General features: G+C 43.9%; 2 protein-coding genes across 2 annotated transcripts in view; one reads left to right on the top strand and one right to left on the bottom strand.

Annotated features, from left to right (window-relative positions):
- LOC146572117 (F-BAR and double SH3 domains protein 2-like) overlaps window positions 1-14,733 on the top strand; it is a 15,713-nt gene extending 980 nt beyond the window's left edge. Inside the window, exons 1-5 of the mRNA XM_085276110.1 lie at window positions 1-3,642; window positions 5,562-5,645; window positions 12,548-12,731; window positions 12,816-12,961; window positions 14,430-14,733. The exon at window positions 1-3,642 is cut by the window's left edge and continues 980 nt beyond it. Coding sequence (XP_085132236.1) covers window positions 3,541-3,642; window positions 5,562-5,645; window positions 12,548-12,731; window positions 12,816-12,961; window positions 14,430-14,513 — 600 coding nt within the window. The 5' untranslated portion in view covers window positions 1-3,540 and the 3' untranslated portion in view covers window positions 14,514-14,733. The remainder of the gene's footprint in view (window positions 3,643-5,561; window positions 5,646-12,547; window positions 12,732-12,815; window positions 12,962-14,429) is intronic.
- Window positions 14,734-16,953: 2,220 nt separating this feature from the next.
- Window positions 16,954-22,836, bottom strand: LOC146572118 (uncharacterized). Its single transcript, XM_085278467.1, has 6 exons — window positions 22,337-22,836; window positions 20,342-21,389; window positions 19,810-20,196; window positions 19,316-19,443; window positions 18,922-19,107; window positions 16,954-16,976 (listed from the first exon to the last, which is right to left on the bottom strand). Exons 2-6 carry the CDS (start codon window positions 20,968-20,970, stop codon window positions 16,954-16,956), a joined length of 1,353 nt encoding a protein of 450 aa, XP_085134593.1. The 5' UTR covers window positions 20,971-21,389; window positions 22,337-22,836.
- Between the last annotated feature and the right edge of the window lie 34 nt (window positions 22,837-22,870).

Below are 22,870 nucleotides of genomic sequence, written 5' to 3' on the forward strand. Positions count from 1 at the left end.
GTGTGTCTGTCTGTCTGTGTGTGTCTGTTTATTGTCCACAGATCAGGTTTGAAGTGTCTGTGTGGTGCAGCTGGTCTGGTCTGTCTCTGTACAGTCGAGGCTGCACCCACCCATAAAACGGTGGAGGCTCACCAGGACATGCACACCTCACAAGTTCCCGGCTCTCTCGGCTCGGTTGAAGACGGGTTTCTTGGAGAAGGGGAGGGCAGTGAGGCACAGTCCCCCGTCCCCCGACGCCCCTCGCGATGCCCCTCCTTCTTCGACTAACCCTCTGCAGAGGAGCCGTGAGAGCCAGGAACTTGTGAGTTTTGTATATCCACTCAGGCATCCTTCATACCTGGTCTGTAGGAAGTTCCTGTCAGAAGGAGGATGGACAGTGAACATTTTAAGCCCACTCAGCAGCGACAGATGGCCACCCCTTCCTGAGCCTGGTTCTGTCGGAGGTTTCTCCCTGTTAAAAGGGAGTTTTTCCTCCCCACCGTCGCCAAGTGCTTGCTCATAGGGGATTTTTTGGGCTTTTTTTCTTAAAACCAACCGCTGATAAGTTCACTGGCATCAAGTTTAGGACTCTGCAAATATTTAAATGGATAATTCGTCATCAAGTGAGGAATGATCCATTTAAATCATATTTGAGAGTCACATATATTTGTATATAAATATGATTTGTTGGACAATAAGGCAAATCACAGACTAATTTGGACAATTGGGAAAAATTAAATAAATAAAAAAATTGGATAAAATGCATGTGTCATTGTTTCATATTGATTTCAAATAACATACCATTTGATTTCAACATATTTTTGTTACACTTGCAGTGGTGTTATTTTGTTATGATCCTGTTCCTTTTAAATATAAATATAAATCATCTAAATAGAAATGGAAAACTAGAAAGATTAAAAATATAGCTTTACTAATCTGAAAGTTATTTGTCATTGGATCCATCATTCCCACAGTGGAAACACATTATCTCATATTATGTTCAATTCTGTAGTTAAAAGTATAAAGTTTAATAATGTCTATTTTTAGTTTACTTTGTTAATAAACACATTTTTTAGTATTTTAGAAACACTAACATCATACATATCCAAATATGAAGCAATGTTTTAACTCCCATTTACATACAGACCTGTGGCCAACTTTACAAACCATTTTGAATTTTTCCAGCTGAGGCGTTCAAAATAGATATACTTTTGATTGTCACAGTGTTATTTGGGCAGCTGCCTGCCTAATATAACATAACATCACCACAATATTTTACATTAAATGAGGAAATGTATCTTTGTTTCCTCAGCTAAGACTGCTTGGCTGCTGTAGCTTGTGTTTATGTTGAGAGTGACATCTGATTTAAAAGCAAGAAGCAAAAGCCACTGAGCACCATCAGTCAGCACAGAGGCAATGCTACAAATTTAAGGAACGAAGGTCAATTCTTTGTGTGTGTACATGCACAGAGCACATGTGCACACGGTTGTGCAGATTAACTCATAGATGTATATGACAACTCACGTTTGTGGCATTGATATTGTTTTCCAATCTTAAATGTAATACATACATTTCCGTCATTGGCCATAATTCTTGCAAGGAAGGGACTCAAAGGTCACAAGTTATTAAATAAAATTAATTAAACACACCATTAAAAGAAGTTCACTATTCACTCCTTAAACGTCATAGCTAGCAGCAGTTATTTATATCTATGAAAGAGAGAGCTTAATTGTTTGATTAAGCTTGATTGGAATGTCAGCTCCACACTGTGGCTGGTTGATTAAATAAGTTGGGGGAGCAAAAGTAAAATGAGCTACTTGTGGGATACTATTTAACTTGGCTTGGGTAAGCTGCTCATTTTATGCTCATTTTACTTTTCAGATGGTGTCAAGCCTGGCAGTTTGGTGTAATTGTTAGCCTTGTAATTCATAGTAATATATTTCTCACACACAACCTCAACCTCTGCCTCTCCATGTGAGCAGAGACGCAGCAGCATCTTGTTTCTACAGGAAGCCTGATTAAAATGTTAGGCATTTATACGGTGTACAAGATTAAAGAATATAAAACTGATATTACTAAACCTGATTTCCTTCCATCTATTTTCTGCTGCTTATCTGAGTCCGGTCATGATGCCCAGACGTCCCCCTCCCCAGCCACCTACTTCTGCTCTTCCTGGAGAACAGTGAGCCGCCACTCTGGTGCCTTTCGGTGTAAACGAGTAGCTTTCCAAATAACTCAGCTCTTCATCGTGTTTCTAAGGCAGAGGTCAGACATCCTTCAGAAGATGCTCATTTGTGTCAGATTTTAGTCATAGGTAAAGGTATGACTGTAGACTGACGGGTAAATCAACAGGGATCAATACCCTGCTCCTCTTTTTTCCAATAAAAGTTCCTCTATCAAATCATTTTTTGACACTTGAGTCAGCAGTCCAAGCAGAGATGTCCAGAAGTTCCTTTTCCCACTTAAGTGGTATTTATGGTCACACAAATGCGTCTGACAACAGACAGGCAGCGAATACTGGGATACCACGGCGAGCCGGCCGAGATACATAATGTGTCCAGTGTGTGTTTGGTCTGCCCTTACCAGCTCGTCTAGGAGACATTCTGGAGGCCTCCTATTTCAGATGCCAGTCAAACCACCTACACTGGCTCCTTTCCTTTCTGTGAATGATCGCAGTTGAGGAGGAGAAGCTATGCTGTCCCCTGGTATGGTCTCCCCAAGGCAACTGGTTCTTGATGAGGGGCCAAACTTAAGTACAATTCAAAAGACCAAAGTTACTAGCCTGGGACCAGTACTGGGGAGGTTTCTTTGTTTTCCAGAACAGCTAATAGCTGTGCCCCATGAGTTCAGCTTAAAATATCCACACAGGTACTTCGTCCTCCCTCGGGTGGGCAGAGAGCTTTGTGGTCCAGGTTGTGGTCCAGTCCCCGGCTGCTTTAGCTGGCTTTAGAAAAAACCTGAAATTAGAATTAAAACTGTTTGTACCTTCACCTGTGTTACTTACAGTGATATGTTATGTAATTTGTTAACTGTCTCTTTAAGCTTTCAGCAGCTGGAGAGTTAAAAATAGTCTGTGTGAAAATAGGCAGGCGGTGAACTCGAGCCTGTGATACGTTTTTAATGTCAGGCTGTGACCACAAACACCAGAGTGGTCATCAGCATTCAGATCAGCTGATAGTAACCAGAAACGGCTTTATGGTCATTCTCTTAATTGTTATTGGCGTTTTCTTTTATTTGACTTGTTTAAAATAATAAAAAGCTGATTTGGGTTCATTTTATAAGCAAATCACATAACTTAATACAACAGAAATAAACTGACAGAGTAATGGAAAATAAAAAATTATAAATATGGCCCAAAGCTACACGGATCACTGGCCACAATTCATTCAGCTGGAGGTCTTTTTTTTTTCAAAGTTAATTTTAAATAGAAATAAATGTGGGCAAGAAATTAAAACTAAATAGGGAGCAAGCCTGAACCCTAAAGGCTTTACTAAGTGTTAATTATGCAGGTTTAGACATGGGCTGATTTGTAAGCTTGTGATAAACCTTAAATAAGTATATATGTATATTTTTGTCTGTTCCCTTGAAACGCATGCAGGTTCTGCAGGAGTTTCAACAGCAGCTGTTTGTGCAGAAGAACATGGCGTTCCAGCAAGCAGTACGGTAAATACTGATGTTTTTCTCTTTTTATTCATTATTAAATGCATAAAATATCACATGCGATTGCTTTTAGTGATTATTGGGGAAAATAAACTCGTATTTATTATGCATGGAATGAAATCCCCAACCTTAAAAATTTAGAACTTAACATGATTTCTCTAAAATGTTCAAGTAAAACTTGAAGAATAATTTTTGAAACTATTAAAATCCAAATCTCAAAGTGTTTGGGTTGCTTTTAATACAAATTTTGTAGCATAAAATAAGGTTCGTGTTTGACTAATTTAGTTGGCAGGAGGTGTTAATCAGTTTACCGGAAAATCAATTTCTACAGAAAAGTGAAGTGAAATGTGGATCCTTCAGGTTTGAACTGCACAGGTTGGAAACCACAGGTAAAATGCTGTAATGAACACAGATCAGAGGAGATTGTTGAGAAGTGGAACAAAGCTCAACAGATGACAGATTAATTTGTTTAGACAACAATCAATACAAAATCAGACGAGTGGAACAAGCAGCTCACGGGCATCCTGAAAGCTGAGCTGGCCGTGGCCACAAAAGCCCGGACTGGACTCGGCTCAGGACCTTGATGCTCAAAGCGGCTTTAGGCAGAGCAGATCCACCTTTTTGGTCCAGAGTTAAACATCTCAACAATACCAGATGCAGAAAAGATTTTTTTTTTTTTTTTAGACATTCATGATCACTGGAGTATGAAGCTTGAGAAGCTGGGTGATGACCTTTCCTCTAAATTGATACACAAGCAGGAAAAAATGTTCTAATTTTCTAAAAAATTTTAAGTAACAGACAAAGTAGCTCCATTGTTTGAGTGTCAATAATCTGTCTGCACTGAAATAAACAACTAATTTAAATAGATTTTAATCACAAAAGTGCTGCACACACATTATGGAACAGTCTGGGTAAGAAGTCAAAGCAGGAAACATAATAAGTCCTGCGTGATTGGTCTTTATCTTTGTTAGTCTGAACTATGAGCCTGAAGGCAGAACAGTGAACTTTGTACTGTACTCCTTTCCCTGCACAGGAAACTTAGATTATTTCCCATTTTTAGTTTTTATTTACAGATGTGTCGTCTCATTTCCTCACCGTGGGACTATTTCCAGCTCGTGTTTGTTCCGACTTTATCAGACTGTTTATCTTCCTAAATAAATGCACAACCTCCACTTTTAATTAAATATTTGGATTGGACGTGGATCTTTAACATGTCACCAGGTGAAGGACTGGTGACATCCTTCAGAAGATGCTCATTTGTGTCAGATTTTAGTCATAGGTAAAGGTATGACTGTAGACTGACGGGTAAATCAACAGGGATCAATACCCTGCTCCTCTTTTTTCCAATACAAGTTCCTCTATCAAATCATTTTTTGACACTTGAGTCAGCAGTCCAAGCAGAGATGACCAGAAGTTCCTTTTCCCACTTAAGTGGTATTTATGGTCACACAAATGTGTCTGACAACAGACAGGCAGCGAATACTGGGATACCAGTTATAATTCTGACTTTGAAGTGAAGCCACTTTTTGTTTTGGCTGTTTTTAATCAGTTCCAGTCGTGTTTAACCCCCATTTAGATTTACTTTCCCAAACTTTGTGGCACTAATGATTCTGTGTCCAGGTTTAAAACACCTGCTCTTTGAATTTGTACAGAAATTCTAGTTTAAGTCTGAGTTTTGTGCTGCTTTGGAGTATTAGTTGTTTTATATTACCTGAGTCCTGAGTAAAGTGTGGTATAAATGCAGGCATGGTCTCAGTGTTTTCTTCAGTGTTCTGGCTGATGTTATTGAAGCCACAGTGAGCATTTTTGTCCGTTCACCAGTGTGGCGGTATTTGAAAAAATATACATCACGGGTGAAATGAAGATGGTTAAACTGTTACATCGCAGCTTTAATTTGAATGAACGTGTTTGTCTGTCTGCAGGCTTCTCAGCCAGACGAGCTGACCATCGAGGAGCAGGAAATCTTGGAGGTCATCGATGATGGCGACATGGAGGACTGGGTCAAGGTACAAAAATAACACAAACACAGTTATGTAGCAGATGCACTCTCATGTTTGAGGGTTGGTTGTTTTGTGTATTAGTTCACTCTCTGGCTCTTAGACTGTTTGACAAACATTTAGTTTCAGTTTTTATAAGACCTCGCACCGGTACAGACTATCTACTGGACGTTTTAGTGTTTCTCTGGGATCAGTTGAACTGATGTGGCTTCAGGAATTAGAATAATTCAACTAAAATGCGTGCGGTGCATTGAGGCAGGTCAGGTTGGCCTGGGTGGTAGAAGCTCTGCTGAACATACAGACAAATCAAAAAATGTACAAATACACAGTTCTCTGCTTCTTTTTTGGCCCCGCAGCCGTAAAGGGCTGATGGGAGATTCTCGTCACCCAGCCGGGCAGGCAGGTGAGCGGGCATGGCACCCAAGTTTGTGAATGCAATAATTCATGAATGAGGCAGTTTTTAAATTCATACCTTAAGTGCAGCTACTGAAAATCTGGGCCAAATCCTGATTGATGGTGATCCAATCCTGCCTCAGCAGCGCTCCGGTTTGATCACAGTTTGTCAGCTTCTGCTTTTTAACAGCGGTTCGTGGACTCTTGATCAGTTTGAGATCTGCGGAGTGACCTGGTCATGGATATAAAATGTTAATTTGATGATCTCCCAGCTACTTAGTTGTCATTTTCACTTTGTTTGTCACAGACTGTTACAAAGTTGCTCCTGGACCTTTGGGAGAAAATTTGAGAAGTCTTTGAGGACATTTTTCGGGTGGTCAGTGGTGTCTACTTAAATGTAGAAATGTCAGCTGTGGATGCTCCCATCATTGTGTGAAGTCATTCTTTTATAAACGCCTCTGCAGAGCTGCTGGTGTGTAGTCATTGTGTACTTTGTGTGTGGTTGTTTTCAGATCATTTCCCTGAAGGAACATTGTGCATTGTTGCTGTTTTGCTTTTGTTTATTGTGTAAGTTTGGCTTTCCTGTGAGCCATTGTGCAAATGTTCCACGTGTTGAGCCAATATTTTATGTATATTTACTTGGGTGATTATCTTTTCATATACAGATATAGTGTTTTAATGGGGTATTTATTTTAATGAATATAATCATACATAAAAATGTGAGCAATATCATTTATATAGATCTGTTTTTGTCACAACGGGACTGAACGGACTCACGCGCAGGCTCTAGGTCTTGAAAGCACAAGAGTCTTTATTATGATGCACCAGGTGATTATTTACAAAAGTGAGGGGAAAGCCGGGCTCCGGGGGTCCACACACGAACGGGAAAGACACGCACACTCTCCGTCCACTCCTCCTCACACTCCACTCACTCGGGTAACACAGGGGTAGGTCCAGGGAATCTGTACACAGAGACACGACTGGGTAGTTAGGTAAATCGCTATGAAACACTTCTGAAGTCATTGAGCTGGGGTTACACTGACGAGGGTCGGCAACGGTCCAGCGACGAGAAACACAGGGCTGCCGTCTTATAAAGGAGCTGGATCACTCGTGATGAGCCACAGGTGCGTGGGCCAAGGGCAGGAGCCCGCAGGTAAGCTCCGCCCAGGCAGAGGGAGGAGGGAAAGAGGGGAAAGGAGAGAGCAGGAAAAAAATAAAAAAAGGAATACAAAACATATGTAGCCGTACTGAGCCGACCGGGTAGGCACAGGGACCCTGACAGTACCCCCCCCCCCCCTCAACGGGAGCCACCCGGCGACCCACCGGGCTTACCAGGGTGCCGGCGATGGAAGTCACGGAGCAGGCGCCGACACAAAACAGCCGAGCGAGGCACCCAGGAGCGCTCCTCCGGCCCGTAGCCCTCCCAATCGACCAAATACTGGAGCCCCCGGCGCCGAGAGTCCATAATGCGGGAGACCCCATACGCCGGCAGCCCATCAACGATCCGGGCGGGAGGCGGGGGCCCGGAAGGAGGGCACAAAGGACTGGAGAGCACGGGCTTAATCTGGGAGACATGGAAAACGTCGTGGACACGCATGTTGCGCGGAAGGTTCAACCGAACAGACACAGGGTTCACAAGCGCACCGATTTCGAATGGCCCAATAAAAGTAGGAGACAGTTTCTTGGACTCCGCCCGGAGGGGCACATAGCGGGTGGACAGCCACACCTTTTGTCCGACCGCATACTCAGGAGCCGGTGTCCGATGGCGGTCTGCGAGCTGTTTGTTACGTGCCGTCGTCCGGAGGAGGGCAGCTCGGGTGGCTCTCCACACCCGGCGACATCTACGCAGGTGGTGTTGGACGGATGGCACAGAGAGGTCACCCTCAACGGCCGGAAAGAGCGGAGGCTGAAATCCTAATGACGCCTCAAAAGGTGAAACTCCAGTGGCTGAGGAAGTCAGGCAATTGTGGGCGTACTCAATCCATGGCAGCTGGTCACTCCAGGTCGTTTGATTTGTGGACACCACACACCGCAGAGCAGCCTCCAGGTCTTGGTTCGCCCGCTCAGCCTGTCCGTTGGTCTGAGGGTGGAAGCCAGAGGACAGACTAACCTTAGCGCCGAGGGCGGAGCAAAACTCCCTCCAGACCCGTGAAGTGAACTGGGGGCCACGGTCTGACACAATGTCCTCCGGAATTCCATGGAGGCGGAATACATGCGTGGTGAGGAGGTGAGCGGTTTCCAGGGCCGTAGGCAGCTTGGGCAAGGCAACGAAATGGACAGCTTTAGAAAACCTGTCCACAATGGTTAGAATGACTGTGTTACCTTTTGAAGCCGGTAATCCGGTGACGAAATCCAAGGCTATGTGGGACCAAGGCCGTCCCGGAGTGGGCAGCGGTTGTAGCAAACCGGAGGGAGGTTGGTTGGACGACTTGTTACGGGCGCAGGTCGTGCAGGCGGCGACGTATTCCCGTGCATCCCGAGCCAAAGTGGGCCACCAGAAGTAACGCTGGAGGAATCGTATGGTGCGGTGTACTCCCGGGTGACAGGTGAACCGGGCGGCGTGTGCCCATTGCAGTACCTGAGAACGAACAGAGGAGGGCACAAACAACTGACCTGGGGGCCCGGTCCCGGGATCTGGTTCTGTTTTCTGAGCTTCTTTAATCTGAGATTCGATTTCCCAGGTCACCGTGCCGATGGAGCAGGAGGCAGGAAGAATCGGACCTGGCTCGGGTTCCGCTTCAGAGGAGTCATACAGTCGGGAGAGGGCGTCTGGCTTCACATTGCGGCTCCCGGGCCTGTACGTAATTGAAAAGTTGAATCTCGTGAAAAAGAGAGCCCACCTCGCTTGCCGGGGATTGAGTCGCTTTGCGGCTCGGAGATACTCAAGGTTTCTGTGGTCTGTCCACACGATGAATGGTTGAGTGGCTCCCTCTAGCCAATGTCTCCATTCCTCCAGTGCTAACTTGATAGCCAGAAGTTCCCGGTCTCCAACATCATAATTGCGCTCTGCTGGGGAGAGACGGTGAGAGAAAAAGGCACATGGGTGGAGCTTACCCTCCCTCCGTTGGGACAACACCGCCCCGACCCCGGAATCCGATGCGTCCACTTCAACGACGAACTGTTGCTGGAGGTCGGGTTGGCAGAGGATAGGTGCTGTAGCGAACCGTTCTTTGAGACGTAGGAAGGCCTCCTGCGCGGATTGGTCCCACTGAAAAGACACTTTAGGAGAAGTGAGTCTGGTTAAAGGCAGAGCGAGTTTACTGAAATCTCGGATGAAGCGGCGGTAGAAGTTGGCAAAGCCTAAAAAGCGCTGGAGCTGTCGACGGTTTGGGGGTTCGGGCCAGGTAAGCACTGTTTGGACCTTCGCCGGGTCGGGTTTCAGATCACCCCGCTCTATTATGTATCCGAGAAAGGCCACGGAGTCCACGTGAAAGTCACACTTTTCGCTTTTCACAAACAGTCTGTTTTCCAGCAAACGCTGCAGAATCTGTCTGACGTGTGTCTCGTGCTCCGCCACTGTTTTAGAGAAGATAAGGATATCATCCAAGTAGACAAATGCGCACCGATTGATAAAGTCCCGGAGGACGTCATTCACGAGGGCCTGGAAAACTGCTGGGGCGTTAGTCAGCCCAAAGGGCATCACCAGGTACTCAAAATGCCCCAGATGGGTGTTAAAAGCTGTTTTCCATTCGTCGCCTTCCCTGATCCGAACTAGATGGTAGGCATTGCGGAGGTCTAATTTACTGAAGATCGTTGTCTCGTGCAGAAGTTCAAAAGCCGAGGAAAGGAGCGGTAGGGGGTATTTGTTCTTAACCGTAATGTTATTAAGGCCGCGGTAATCAATGCAAGGCCGGCGAGACTTGTCCTTCTTTTCTACAAAGAAGAAGCCGGCTGCCACAGGGGAAGAGGACGGCCGGATTATGCCTGCTGCCAGTGAGTCCGTGATGTATTTCTCCATAGACGCTCTCTCAGGTTGGGAGAGACTATAAAGGCGACAGGTGGGGAGTGTGGTGCCTGGGAGAAGATCAATGGCGCAGTCATACGGCCGATGAGGTGGTAACGATTGTGCAAGATCTTTACGAAAAACTTCAGCCAAGTCGTGATACACAGGTGGAACAGAGGTGAGATCCGGAGGCTCAGACAGGTTATTTGGAGGAGACGCGGAGGGCGGAGTTGCAGCCTGGAGGCAGTTCATGTGACAATCCACTCCCCAGCCTACCACGCATTCAGATTTCCAGTCGATATGAGGGTTATGCTGTCGCAACCAGGGGTGACCTAAGACAAGCGGTGTTTGAGGAGCTTTAAACACGAATAGGCTTAGAACCTCGGTGTGGTTGCCGGAGAGTGTGAGTGACACGGGCTCTGAGACATGGGTTATATCAGGCAGCCGCTGCCCAGATAAGGCGGTGACATGTAAACGATGAGGTAGAGGGTCAGACCCAACCCCTAATTTTTCCGCGAGGGCTGAATCGATAAAGCTCTGTTCCGCGCCAGAGTCAATTAACGCCATCACAGAATGGGTTTTTGTGTGAACTGTTAACTTGGCCGGTAACATTAAGCGTGGAAGGGAGCTTTTACTAGACAGGTCGCCCACCAGTACTCCCTTAACTACGGGCGGGCGCCCCCTTTTGGTCGAGATGGACAGGTGGCAATGAAGTGGCCCTTACGGCCGCAGTACAGGCACTCACCAGAGACCATGCGTTGCTGACGTTCCGCGGGTGTTAGCCGTGAGCGACCCAGCTGCATGGGCTGCTCGCCTTCCTCGCTTAGCTCGCCACTGTGGGCAGCACTGGGTTTAGCCCTCCATTCCCCCGCTGGTGGGCCCAAGAGCGCCCGTGGCTCCTGAAAGGCCCGCCCCCGGAGGTCTCTGCGAGCCTGAAGGCGATCATCTAACTTAATGCACAGAGTCATTAGAGAGTCAAGAGAGGCAGGCAGGTCATGCATTATTAGTTCGCCTTTTAATTCATCACAGATGTTATTAAGCAAGGCACTCTTTAGCGCCTCCTGCCCCCACCCCGTTTGCTCAGCCAAAACCCAGAAATTGACAGAATAATCCGACATCCTGCGTCTACCTTGTTTAAGATTTAACAGGCGTTGAGCGGCGGCGGCAGCCTCGGATCCTTTGTCAAAAACGCTCTTAAACTTAGACAAAAACTCGGGGTAGGAGATGTCGGGGTGGGATCGTAGCACTGCCTGGGCCCACTGTAGAGCGCGATCACGTAACAGTTGCACAAAGAAGGAAATCTTATCTCCATCGCCAGGGTACCAGTGAATTTGCTGACGAAAAAAATAAGTGAGTTGTGTGAGAAATCCTGCACACTTATCCAACTCACCATGAAACAGTTCAGGAGAGGGAGGCTGATGCCCGACGACCACAGGTGTAGTTTGGGCCGCGCTTGCGGGCTGAGACGCGCTCGCGCCCGGGATGGGTTCGTCTGCCGGAGAGGCTGGCGGGGGCGGAGAGTCAGTCAACGGGGTCCGCTGGGCGAGAGCCAGAGACAAAGCGGCAACGTCTCCACTGAGCCGCATCAACATATGCTCGTGTCGCTGCAACAGCTCATCCAACGAGACCGGGGCTGGGGCGGGTGACGCCGAGCCTGCTGAGTCCATTGTGGCTGGACCGTTCTGTCACAACGGGACTGAACGGACTCACGCGCAGGCTCTAGGTCTTGAAAGCACAAGAGTCTTTATTATGATGCACCAGGTGATTATTTACAAAAGTGAGGGGAAAGCCGGGCTCCGGGGGTCCACACACGAACGGGAAAGACACGCACACTCTCCGTCCACTCCTCCTCACACTCCACTCACTCGGGTAACACAGGGGTAGGTCCAGGGAATCTGTACACAGAGACACGAATGGGTAGTTAGGTAAATCGCTATGAAACACTTCTGAAGTCATTGAGCTGGGGTTACACTGACGAGGGTCGGCAACGGTCCAGCGACGAGAAACACAGGGCTGCCGTCTTATAAAGGAGCTGGATCACTCGTGATGAGCCACAGGTGCGTGGGCCAAGGGCAGGAGCCCGCAGGTAAGCTCCGCCCAGGCAGAGGGAGGAGGGAAAGAGGGGAAAGGAGAGAGCAGGAAAAAAATAAAAAAAGGAATACAAAACATATGTAGCCGTACTGAGCCGACCGGGTAGGCACAGGGACCCTGACAGTTTTAGTGCTGTGATTCCCCACAGCATGCCCCAACAGAGATCCCAATACCTCTGAGTGTTTTCAATCTGAATGAAAATAAGTAAGCAGCGGAAGGGGAGGCCACCGGTGTTCATGAAATCAAGCTTCATGAATTCAGCAGAGGCTTGTTTAGGATTTTAGATTTCTCGTTAATTCAGGAAGAGAGAACAAAAGCTCTCCTATTATTCTCTTTGTGGCTGTTATTAAATTCTGGCGACGATGCAGTGATATTGTTACAGCCCTACTCTTTACATCTGACTTTATTTTTTCTCATTAGGAGTTTTCCTGTTGAAACATTTTTGGCTGTTGTCATCGTCTGTGTGCATTGTCTGTGTTTCCAGGCCAGAAACCGTAGCGGACAGGTGGGCTACGTCCCGGAGAAATACCTGCAGCTGCCCTCCTCCAACAGCCTGCTGAGCATGCTGCAGTCGCTGGCCGCGCTGGACGCCCGATCCCAGTCCTCCAGCAACTCCACCGAACCTGAAACTGAACTCCCAACCGGCTCCGTCAACGGAAACTCGAGGAGTGAGATCCGCCTCCACCAGATAATATCGGAGTTTTGATTTCCTGCTTTGTTTAATACCCTCGTTGCCACTGTCTGTGTTGCAGTTTCATTCGCAAAGGCTTTGTACGACTACGCGGGACAAACGGAAGATGAGCTGTCGTTCCCAGAAGGCGCCATCATCCCCATCCTGAGCAGAGAGACCCACGAGGACGATGGCTTCTGGGAGGGCGAGTTTAACGGCGTTGTTGGTGTAAGAGTTCAAATAATAGTTTGCAAAAGCTTGTGACTGCAAAATTGTGTCTGCCTAAGGGACAGTTTGTTCCAGGAGATAAGCGAGAGTTAGAAGATTAATAGGAAGCACCTGGCCTCCAGACGGAGAAGATGTCCTTTTAAATGTGTCCAAAGTCGTCAACAGAACATTTGTGGTTTTGAAACTTATGCCTGTGTTGTATCTGCTTGACGCATGAGGGTGCGTCATAAAAGTAAACCCTGATGGTATAAAACAACTGCTTGTGTATCATTGGGCGGAGATCGATGCTGTCTGTGGGCAGTGTTCATCTCCCCACGCACGTGTTCATTAAAAACATTGTTTGACCGAAGCTCTTCTGGACCATTATTGTTTTGTGCTCACCCTCAATATTTGAACTCGTAACAAACAGCAATAACAGCAAAACATGTAATGGACGTGCTGGTCCACTAGACAACATCATGTTGATGTAAAGCTTTGGGTCTCTTATGCAAAGTAAAGAGGCTGAAATAAGGTGTCCATGAGTATCAGTTTTCAACATTCAGTATTAAGAGACAAAGACTGTACGGGTTGGGCCAGTCGTCAAGTCCTGGAGCAAAGTGAGCCTGCAAATCAATAAGATGCAAATCAGTTTATACCTTTCATATAATGTTTGAATTTGTTTATTCTGAGTTTTATTGTTCAGTTAGTTTCCACAGTTCATATATCATGTGTAATTTTTCATTAGTTTCAGTGTTTGTTTGTATTTTATTCTATTCATGATGGTTGTGTTGACAGATTTGTCCAAATTTAAAGCTATAGATGTGAACTTTTGGTTCCTTTATTATTACCTGTATAATTAGTTTCAGTCTTTGTGAAGTGGGGAAGGAGGACCCAAAAGCAGGACTCGTGCGATGGAGAGTGCTCTTTATTTACAGTGGAGTAAATAAGACAACACAATAATCCCTTGAGCTCCCTCGACTCCTGTGTCATGTCTTCACCCAAAACTCCGTGCTATCTGCTCCGTGGCTGCTGTCCACCTGTGCTCCACTCTCCTCCTCCTGGGAAAAAAAACAACAGAGGCAGCCGTCAGGACACCATGCCGCCTAATCAACAAAAAACAGTCCCAGTCTAAATAATCTAAAAGACCAACCACGGCTCCAGTGATGGCAACACACAGTTCTAGTGACCAACCCAGTGGGCGGCACTCGAGACGAAGCAGTTCAGGTGGCCTGCATACATTTAGTATCAGGCTTTACAAAAAAAAGTATCAACTATGTTAGGATCCATGTTCATCATGTGTGATGTGTGTTTACATTTGAAGGTGTTTGTGGATTTGTCACCTCTCTTCAAGGTGTGGTTTGTGTTTGATGCTGAAACAGATAAAGACTGCTGATTGGCTGAAGTGGGGTTCAATAAAAATTGTTTGGTTGTTGTTTTGGGCACTGCTCAGGTCCACATTAAATAAACTGCTGCTCATGTGTGTTTGTAGGTTCTCAGTCATCCAGGTCATGGTTGTCTAAGGAGCCTGGAAAGAAAGCGACTTTACTTCTTTAAGGTTCTGGATGATGTTTAACTTCTGATCCAAGAAGCTTCTTCAGTTGATGTGCTTCCTTTGCTCATTTTCCACCTCTGCACAGTTTCGTTTGATGACAATGCAGTGCAGGATTGTGAGTGATTGCTGAAAATGTTGAAATGTACTCACTCACTTTTTATAATTATTTGTAAAAATGTGTACAAATGGTTGATTTTTTGTACTGTTTTTATCAATAAATCTCAGCAACAAAGGACATACACCCATGTGTGTTGATTTCTCCCTAAGATGGCAAACTGAAACACTCCAAGTTGGTGACTTTTGGAGATTTATTTCCCTGGATGATTGAGAATGCATCAAGACGAACACAAAAGGAAGTTCACAGCTTTTAGCAGCTCCCCCACCCCCTCATCCACACACCCCCACTCCCCTCCCTCCAGAATTCCCAGGTAACAACCCAATTTACATATGAATGACTAGCCAATTTAGCTTCCACTTGCCTGAAGCTAAAGCTTAGCTAAAAGCCTACCAGCCATTTGGCTGGTGGCGGGTTTTAAAGGTAGAAAGGTAGAAGCCTGGGACTGCCAGTGTTAAGTGTATAGATAAAAAATCTTTTTTTCATACATTATTTTCTTACTATATTAGTATAATCACCAAATCGATCATTTCATATTTATCCCCTGAAACGATCTACATTAACTTTTCTATCCCTAGAAATGTGTTTCCAGAGTCCCAGGTTTAGTGACTTCCTGTCCACCATCACATCAGCTGAGTAGTTGTCAAATTTGAGGGGAGCAGAGAAGATCAGACACCAGTCAGCAGGTCAGAGGCCATCTCTCATTTTACAAATCAATCACTTGATTTATAAATGGAACAAACACCCCATCAGACCAGGTAATGACCCATTATGAGACAACAGCCGTCTGAGAGGAGATGTTCTGTATCACAAAACATGGGAAACAAACAAACTCTAGGCATTCTGAAATATATAAAGCTCAACAAAAAAAGACAACCATATCAGATCCTGATGTAATTCATTTTGTTGTTGTCTTTATTAGTCATTTAAAAAGAGGTCTAGAAAAAGTGTCCAGGAAGAGATTCTACTATTTATGCAGCACTGCCCCCGTGTGGCCACAAAGACACACAACAGCTTCATTTCTCAGCCTGTTGCCTTCTTTTTCCTTCATGATGTAAACAGTGAATGAACTGAAAGAAGTCAACCCATAAACTGTTAAACTGATACAACAGTCATGATGATTATGTAACAAGTTGTAGTTGACTTTCTGGTGGTGGTTTTGGTATACAATTTAAAAGCCATTTTCTTTTATAAATACACCATACACTTTGTTCTTGACCATTTCTTTTCCTCATATCCTTAATGGACAGTGGAGGAACACTACATCTAGCTTCTGTTTAATATTTATCCAGGCGCCCCCACACTGTACCTCTACAGAAACCAAGGGAGAGAGACAGACACACAAAGATTTCCACTTGAATCTTGATCTCAAAATAGAAAAAGTTTTATCACAAAATAATTACAAGAGCTCAGCCAGGTGAGATATAGCAGAACCATCAATTCAGAGTCTGACAGTAAGGGTGAAGACGAGCCTGACTGTTGGTCTGCTCCAAAACAAGCCCATAAGCAAGCTTTGAAATAATATGTTACAAAATTGTGAAACTGCGACATGAAATTTGATTTGAAAATGAAATTCATCCTGATCAGGAGCTGTTATGATCTAAATGGTGTTCTAGATCCAGTAAGCATTCATTCAACTTGTCTGCAGCAAAATTAAAAATAAGTTACCACATGTTGTTTTTTAAATTGGTAAATAATTGATAAAATGTTAAAAGTACTGGTTGTGTTTGACCTCATCACCAGGATGAGTTGGAAATACTTCAAATTCCCTCAGGTGGCCTTTTGCTGGTTGGATTGCCACTACAGTCTGTAAACTGTGGAGGTAATTTTGTGAGCTCATTGGATGAGCAGTTTCTGAAATACTCAGACCAGCCCATCTGGCACCAACAACCACGCAATCTCTTTCCCCCATTCTGATACTTGCTTTGACCTTCAGCAGGTCATCATGAACATGTCTGTATGCTAAAATACTTTAATTTGCTGACGTCTGATTGGTTCACTAGACATTTGTGTTTAACGAGCAGGTGAACAGGTGTACCTGGCAAAGTGTGTGTAACCCTCAGTGTTACTGACATGTTCCACACTGATGCACAACAATACTCTGGGCCCCACACTGTTTTATTAAGTATGTCTAATCACTGTAGACATTACATGTACCTTCTTGAAGGAGAGGTCAAAGGTCAGTTACGTTTATAGGTTCCTGCTATATGTTGTGACATATACACAGCACAGTTGTAGGAATGATAGTTTCTAGATTAAGTTGATAAAGTTGACCTTGAAGACCACAAGTTTGAATGGATTGTTAACATGACCCCACTCTACAGCACTGCAACATTTTAACATGAGTTATTTAAGACTTTCCAGGTATCCTGGTTACAGAAAAAGATTGATGAGCAGAAAAAAAGAAACAAACTTTAATTGTTTCTGATTAGAAGCTGTACAATCCGGACTGACTTTAACAAATGTGCTATAGGCTCAGCTGGAAAATAGTGAGCTTTACAAGACTGATTTTGCTCCAAAGGCTTTCACAGACCTCAACCAATCCTAAGGCTAATTAGCACGGCTAGAATTTTAAAAACATTTGTTAAATGTTGTCATTACTAACATATACCTGTTTTAGAGCATGCTGAGTAGCGAGAATGCAAAGTTATTGTTACCTCTAAAAAAAATGTGAAGATGTGATATTAGCATGTACGGAGCCCCTCTGATGACATGGTCCAAAAAATAAATAAATTGTGGCCACAAAATACTACTTCGTGGCCACGAAATGGGTATAACGTGCGCACGAAATGCTTATTTGTGAGCACGAAACACTTGACCAATAACCGTGATCCTTCCCAGGCCCTTGCAGTTGGTTGACAATAGAATCTATCCCAACGTCCGGGTCGTACTTACGTCTGCAATGCAACTGGGCTCTTAATATCCTGTTTAACTGTCTCTCCATAATAATGGTTCCTTTCAGTGCCAGGCTTTTCAAAATGCACGTGTAGCTCATTCCCAGCCTAAAATTGTCAGGGATCTGGGTCTGAGGGACCTAGACCTATTATTGTGTATTGTTTACTCCACTGTAAATAAACGCATTTTGGGTCCTCCTTCCCCACACACCCAAGGTCTGCCACGCAGACCATGACAAAAATAAAACTCAATCATACTGTCTCTGGCCATGTTGTACAGGTTTAGCCTACTCTTATGCTTATGTCTCTACACAGCTGTCCAATGTATCAATATGATGTGCGCACGTCATCTATTTGTTGCCACAAATGCGTAATTCGTTGCCACGTTATACCCAATTTGTGCCCACAAATTAGCATTTCGTGCGCACGTTATTTCGTGCCCTCGAAATAGTATTTTGTGGCCACAAATAAGTATTTCGTGGGCACTTATACTATTTCGAGGGCAGGAAGTAGTATTTTGTCGCCACAATCTATTAATTTTTTGGAGGATGTCATCAGAGGGGCTCCGTAAGCATGAGCTATATAGTATCTCCAAGAGAAAAGCGATCAGCTGATCATTGATCAGTTTCATGATTTAAGTAGCAACAGGAGAGAGAGGGAGAGAGAATGGGAGAAGAAGAGGCAGCTGGCCACGTAAAGACACAGAAGAACTCCAGCTTTGTGTATTTGTTTTTCATTCAAGCTGAAGTCCGGGACAAATCGGGTTCCTTTTCAATACGAGACGCGGCCGGTCCGCGGGTCTCTCCTCCTCCTTCCTCCCCTTTCCTTCATCCACCTGCTGTACTCAGAATTTGTACTCAAGTACAAGTACTGTTACACTGCTTAAATTGTACTCAATTACAAGTAAAAGTACTGGTGTTAAAAAATACTTGAGTAAAAGTACAAAGTACTCTTCTCAAAAACTACTCAGAGTATTAATTACTTTTTAACAGACTGATGTTTTATTCTGTCGTCAATAGCAGGCATTCAACTCGATTCACCAGTATAAATATTTATGTTCAAAGCACATTTCTCAGATGAACAAGGTATAGAAAGGTAACTTGTTTTGTAAATAAATGTAGATATAAAAGAAGGAATTTTGTTTGTTAAAACAATGACAAATATGTTTCTGAACATGCGTAGAACCATTTAAACTTTTCCCCATACAATGAACAACAGGCAGGTGAGTGTCTTAAACTCTTAGCATTTCTGTCACACTTGAACCTTTTGTTCAGTTTCAGCAAGAGCTGGTTTTCTAAATTAACAGAGGCAATCCGACTTGGTTTGGCTGTGAAGAGTAGACCAGCACAGCTAAAAAGTCGTTCACACACAGCAGAAGCAGGCAGAGCTGTGTTCAGTTTAAGAGAGAGGTTTTTGATACCTGAGAAGGAGTGCAGCAGCTCCATGGTGTCTGTGGCACAAGCAAGGTAACCATCAAGCTCAACTGCACTTTGCAGCCTTCTGGAGATTGGTCTGGAGAAGAATTCATCTTCATCAGATGACTCTCTTTGCTGATCCTCACTCTCATGCTCTGTCGTTTCAAGATGTTGTTTGATGTATGTCAAGGCTGTAATTGTAAGTAGATAACACAATTTTGTTATTTACATTTCAGTGATTATTCCTGAACACAAATTTAAAAACGGCAAATTCTCAAAAAGGATTGTTTAGTATTCAGGACAGACCATCAATAGCTTACAATGTATTAGGTGAAATACTCACTTAAGCATGTGTTCAAATGTAAAAATACACAAAAATGGGATCACATGAATCCTTACCAGCCTCTGTTACATCTGCTCTGTCAGTCCAGGAAGTCTTGAACTTGGATAAGAGGACTGCAGCTGCAGCCAACTCTGGATCCTCCATCATCGCTCCAAAACGCTTTTGAAGGCCATTTTGCAGGGCTCTGATAAGATAAGATAAGATAAGATAAGATAACCTTTATTAGTCCCACATGTGGGAAATTTGTTTTGTCACAGCAGGAAGTGGACAGTGCAAAAGTTATGACGCAAAAATTAGAATACAATAAGAATAAATACAGTACACAGCTGTACAGAATAGAATAAAATAATATACTATATACAGTAGAATAAAATAGAATAAAAATATACAATAAGATAAAAATAGAATACGAATGCTATATACAACTGAGTAAAATACAACGATGCCAGAAGAGATTATTGCACTTAGTGTTATTGCACATGTGTGGATGTGTGTGTTTGTTCAGTTAAAGTCTTTGTTGTGGAGTCTGACAGCAGTGGGGAGGAAAGACCTGCGAAATCTCTCCGTCCCACACCGTGGGTGCCGCAGTCTCCCACTGAAGGAGCTGCTCAGTGCTGTCACAGTCTGCTGCATGGGGTGGGAGACGTTGTCCAACAGGGATGACAGCTTAGCCGCCATTCTCCTGTCACTCACCACCTCCACTGGGTCCAGAGGGCATCCTAGAACAGAGCTGGCCCTTCGGATCACCCTGATGAGTGGCACACATGTCTTGCTTGATGTCTCCAGCCTGCTAAGTTTGGACAGTAGTTGTTGGATTACTGGCAGGAACCATCCCATAAAGGAAGTGGACTCAGACTGAAGAATGTTTGAAGCTTTCACCAGTGGCTTCATGGTGGTACAGTACTCCCTAAGGAATGCAACTTCTGCAGGACTCAACCTGTAAGACACAACAACAAAACCCACCATGACTATAATAGGGATCTTCTGATTTAATATTAAGAGTCTGCTCACGTTTTTAACCATCCATTAAGGAAAATTCACAAAATTTGCAACCATATTGGTAGGTGTCCAATTTTACTCACATTTTCACCTTGAACTCCTCACAAATGCTCCTGATGTCATTTTCCCCCTTCTCATCAATGATGCGTATTATCCTTTCAATGGCAAGGTAGGTTGAATTCCATTGTGTTGCATTGGGACGAATGATCTGTAGTTCACACTTGTCCTCTACCACTTCATTAGCCAAATGAGTTTTGTTCCAAATGGCCTGGCATTTTGCAAAGCTTGCACGGGAGAGCCTCTTGTAGGTTTCATTCATGCTCTCTGCTAGGGCAGCATCAGATGTTGCCACAAGGTTTAGCAGGTGACATGCACATCGCTGATGAGGCGGGAGTTGATACTCCAAACCAGAGTCTTCATCAAGAATTGCACTTGCCTCATGGTAGTCAATATGGTCAGTCAGGTCAATAGTTTCTGGGTCTGCTTCATCTTCAGCTTCATCTGCATCATTTTGTGCCCCAAACATGTGGAAGGCCTTGACAAAGTTGGATCCACTATCAGTTGTGGTTCTTACAACTTTGCCTCTAATCTTGTATTGGCAATGGATATCATCAAGCGCACCAGCAAGCATGTCAAATGTGTGAGACCCTCTCAATCTTTTGCATGCTGGTGCTGCAGATCTTCTTTCCAGGGACTCTTCCTCCAATGGCATGTGACTCCAAGGTAATTTTTCTGATGAGCTGACCAACAATCAGTAGTGGTAGCAACCAATTTGACTTTATCCAATGCTGCAACCAAAGTCATCTTCATGTGATCAGCAGCTTCACAGATTCTGGCACGGACAGTGGGTCTGGAGATGACTTTGGCTTGAGGTTGTAATGTGGTAACCAATTCTTTGAAAGATGGCTGTTCTACCACTGCAAATGGCTGTAGACCCTCACATGTGAAATTGATGACAAGCATGTCAACAGTTGCTTGTGGAACATGTTTGTTTGCAGCTCTCAACATCAGGTCTGGTAACTTGGCTTGTGTATTTGCTGAGAGCTTGTTTGGTGTGGCTGTGGTCTTTCGCTGACGAGATGTTGATGCCACAGTGATATTGTACTGCTCAATCTTCGATGGATGTTTCCTCTGTAGAGATAAATATTATCATACGTCAGGTTCATACATTACTTCATAACATCACTGTGATTAACACTACAGGAAAACACATTTTTAAAACATCATTCAACTAGACATGAGCTAATCTTTGATTGTTTAGCATAGTATAAAAGAGTGGTGAATTTGGTCAAATCTTGCAGATATATTGCTGTATTTATTTACAAATGTAAACCAATTTTGAACGATCATTGCAAAAAACATGAATTTCTGTATACATTCTAAGTTCTGTAATCTGTATACTATCTGTAAAAAGAGTATCGACCAATGTATCAGTATCTAAATTTTTAACTCCTTTTTATCAGTATCACCCTAAAGTTTTCAATATTAGTCGGGTTCTAAAAATACTAAGAGAGCAAAATATGTGTATATAGCAAATGTAATTTAAGAAAAGGGATCACATACACAAAAATGCTGCCCATACAGCTAACAAATAAAAACAATCCACATTATGTTCTTTAAAAAAAAAAAATCATATTGGGAAACATATAACCCTACTGATTAAGAGCCACGTCACTATGATAGACCTATATCAGGCCAATGATCCTGATCAACTGATCCATCAATCGGGCTCTGATACATGTCAGCTGAGAGCTGGAAGATTCATTTGAGATGCAGCTCAGCACTGTGTTCAAGTTTTGTTTTTGTTTTTTATATAGGCCAGCTGATTGTAGGCCTGTGAGTTTTAAATGACTACAAATTTAATTTATTGTAATGACGGTGGTTATCCAAATAATAAGCTAAAACATTCCTACGAATTTAGCTCAATTATGCACACACACGCACATTAGCTAGCTCCGTCTTATTTTAATATCAGGCTAACCAATGGCGGTGACAATATCTTAGCCAAACTAATAACCTTAACACACATGAAAAATAAGAAGGCAATATTGTACACGTATAGTTGTAAAACCTCTTACCTCAATGTGTTTTTTTAAGATTAGACGCTGAAGTCTTGTAAGCTGAAATGACTGTAGAGGTCAAACAAAGTTTGCACTGCATCTGGACGCTGTCTCCTTTTCTCCCTCTGCACATGAAAAATTCCTCCAGGTATGGCCACGGGCACGCGTCCTCTGTCTTTTCTACGTCGTTTTCATGGTTGACAGTGTTGTCCTCTGTCTCCATTTTGGCTTCTTTGTCTCCAAATCTTCCGTCTATAAAGTAGTTTGTACTCCACCATGTAGCACCTCCAGACACCTGTGCCTGCTGCTGCAGCAGAGTTTATCTTTGCTTATGTCTTAAATTGGCCGGTCGGGATTGCACGGCCTTATTGGCTGCAAAAATGCAGACGAAAGGTTTGAATATTAATTCAAATTGTGGGCGTACTCAGTAGTACTCAGTAGATTACATGGTGTAAGTTGTACTCAAGTATGAGTAAAATTACACACTTGAAAAATTACTCATAAAAGTACAAGTACCCAAAAAAATCTACTTAATTACAGTAACGTGAGTAT

This window comes from Mchenga conophoros, linkage group LG6 (assembly GCF_057382185.1).
Source record: "Mchenga conophoros isolate Kocher_MC1m ecotype Shallow Benthic linkage group LG6, M_conophoros_male_GT1.1, whole genome shotgun sequence".
Taxonomy (NCBI): domain Eukaryota; kingdom Metazoa; phylum Chordata; class Actinopteri; order Cichliformes; family Cichlidae; genus Mchenga; species Mchenga conophoros.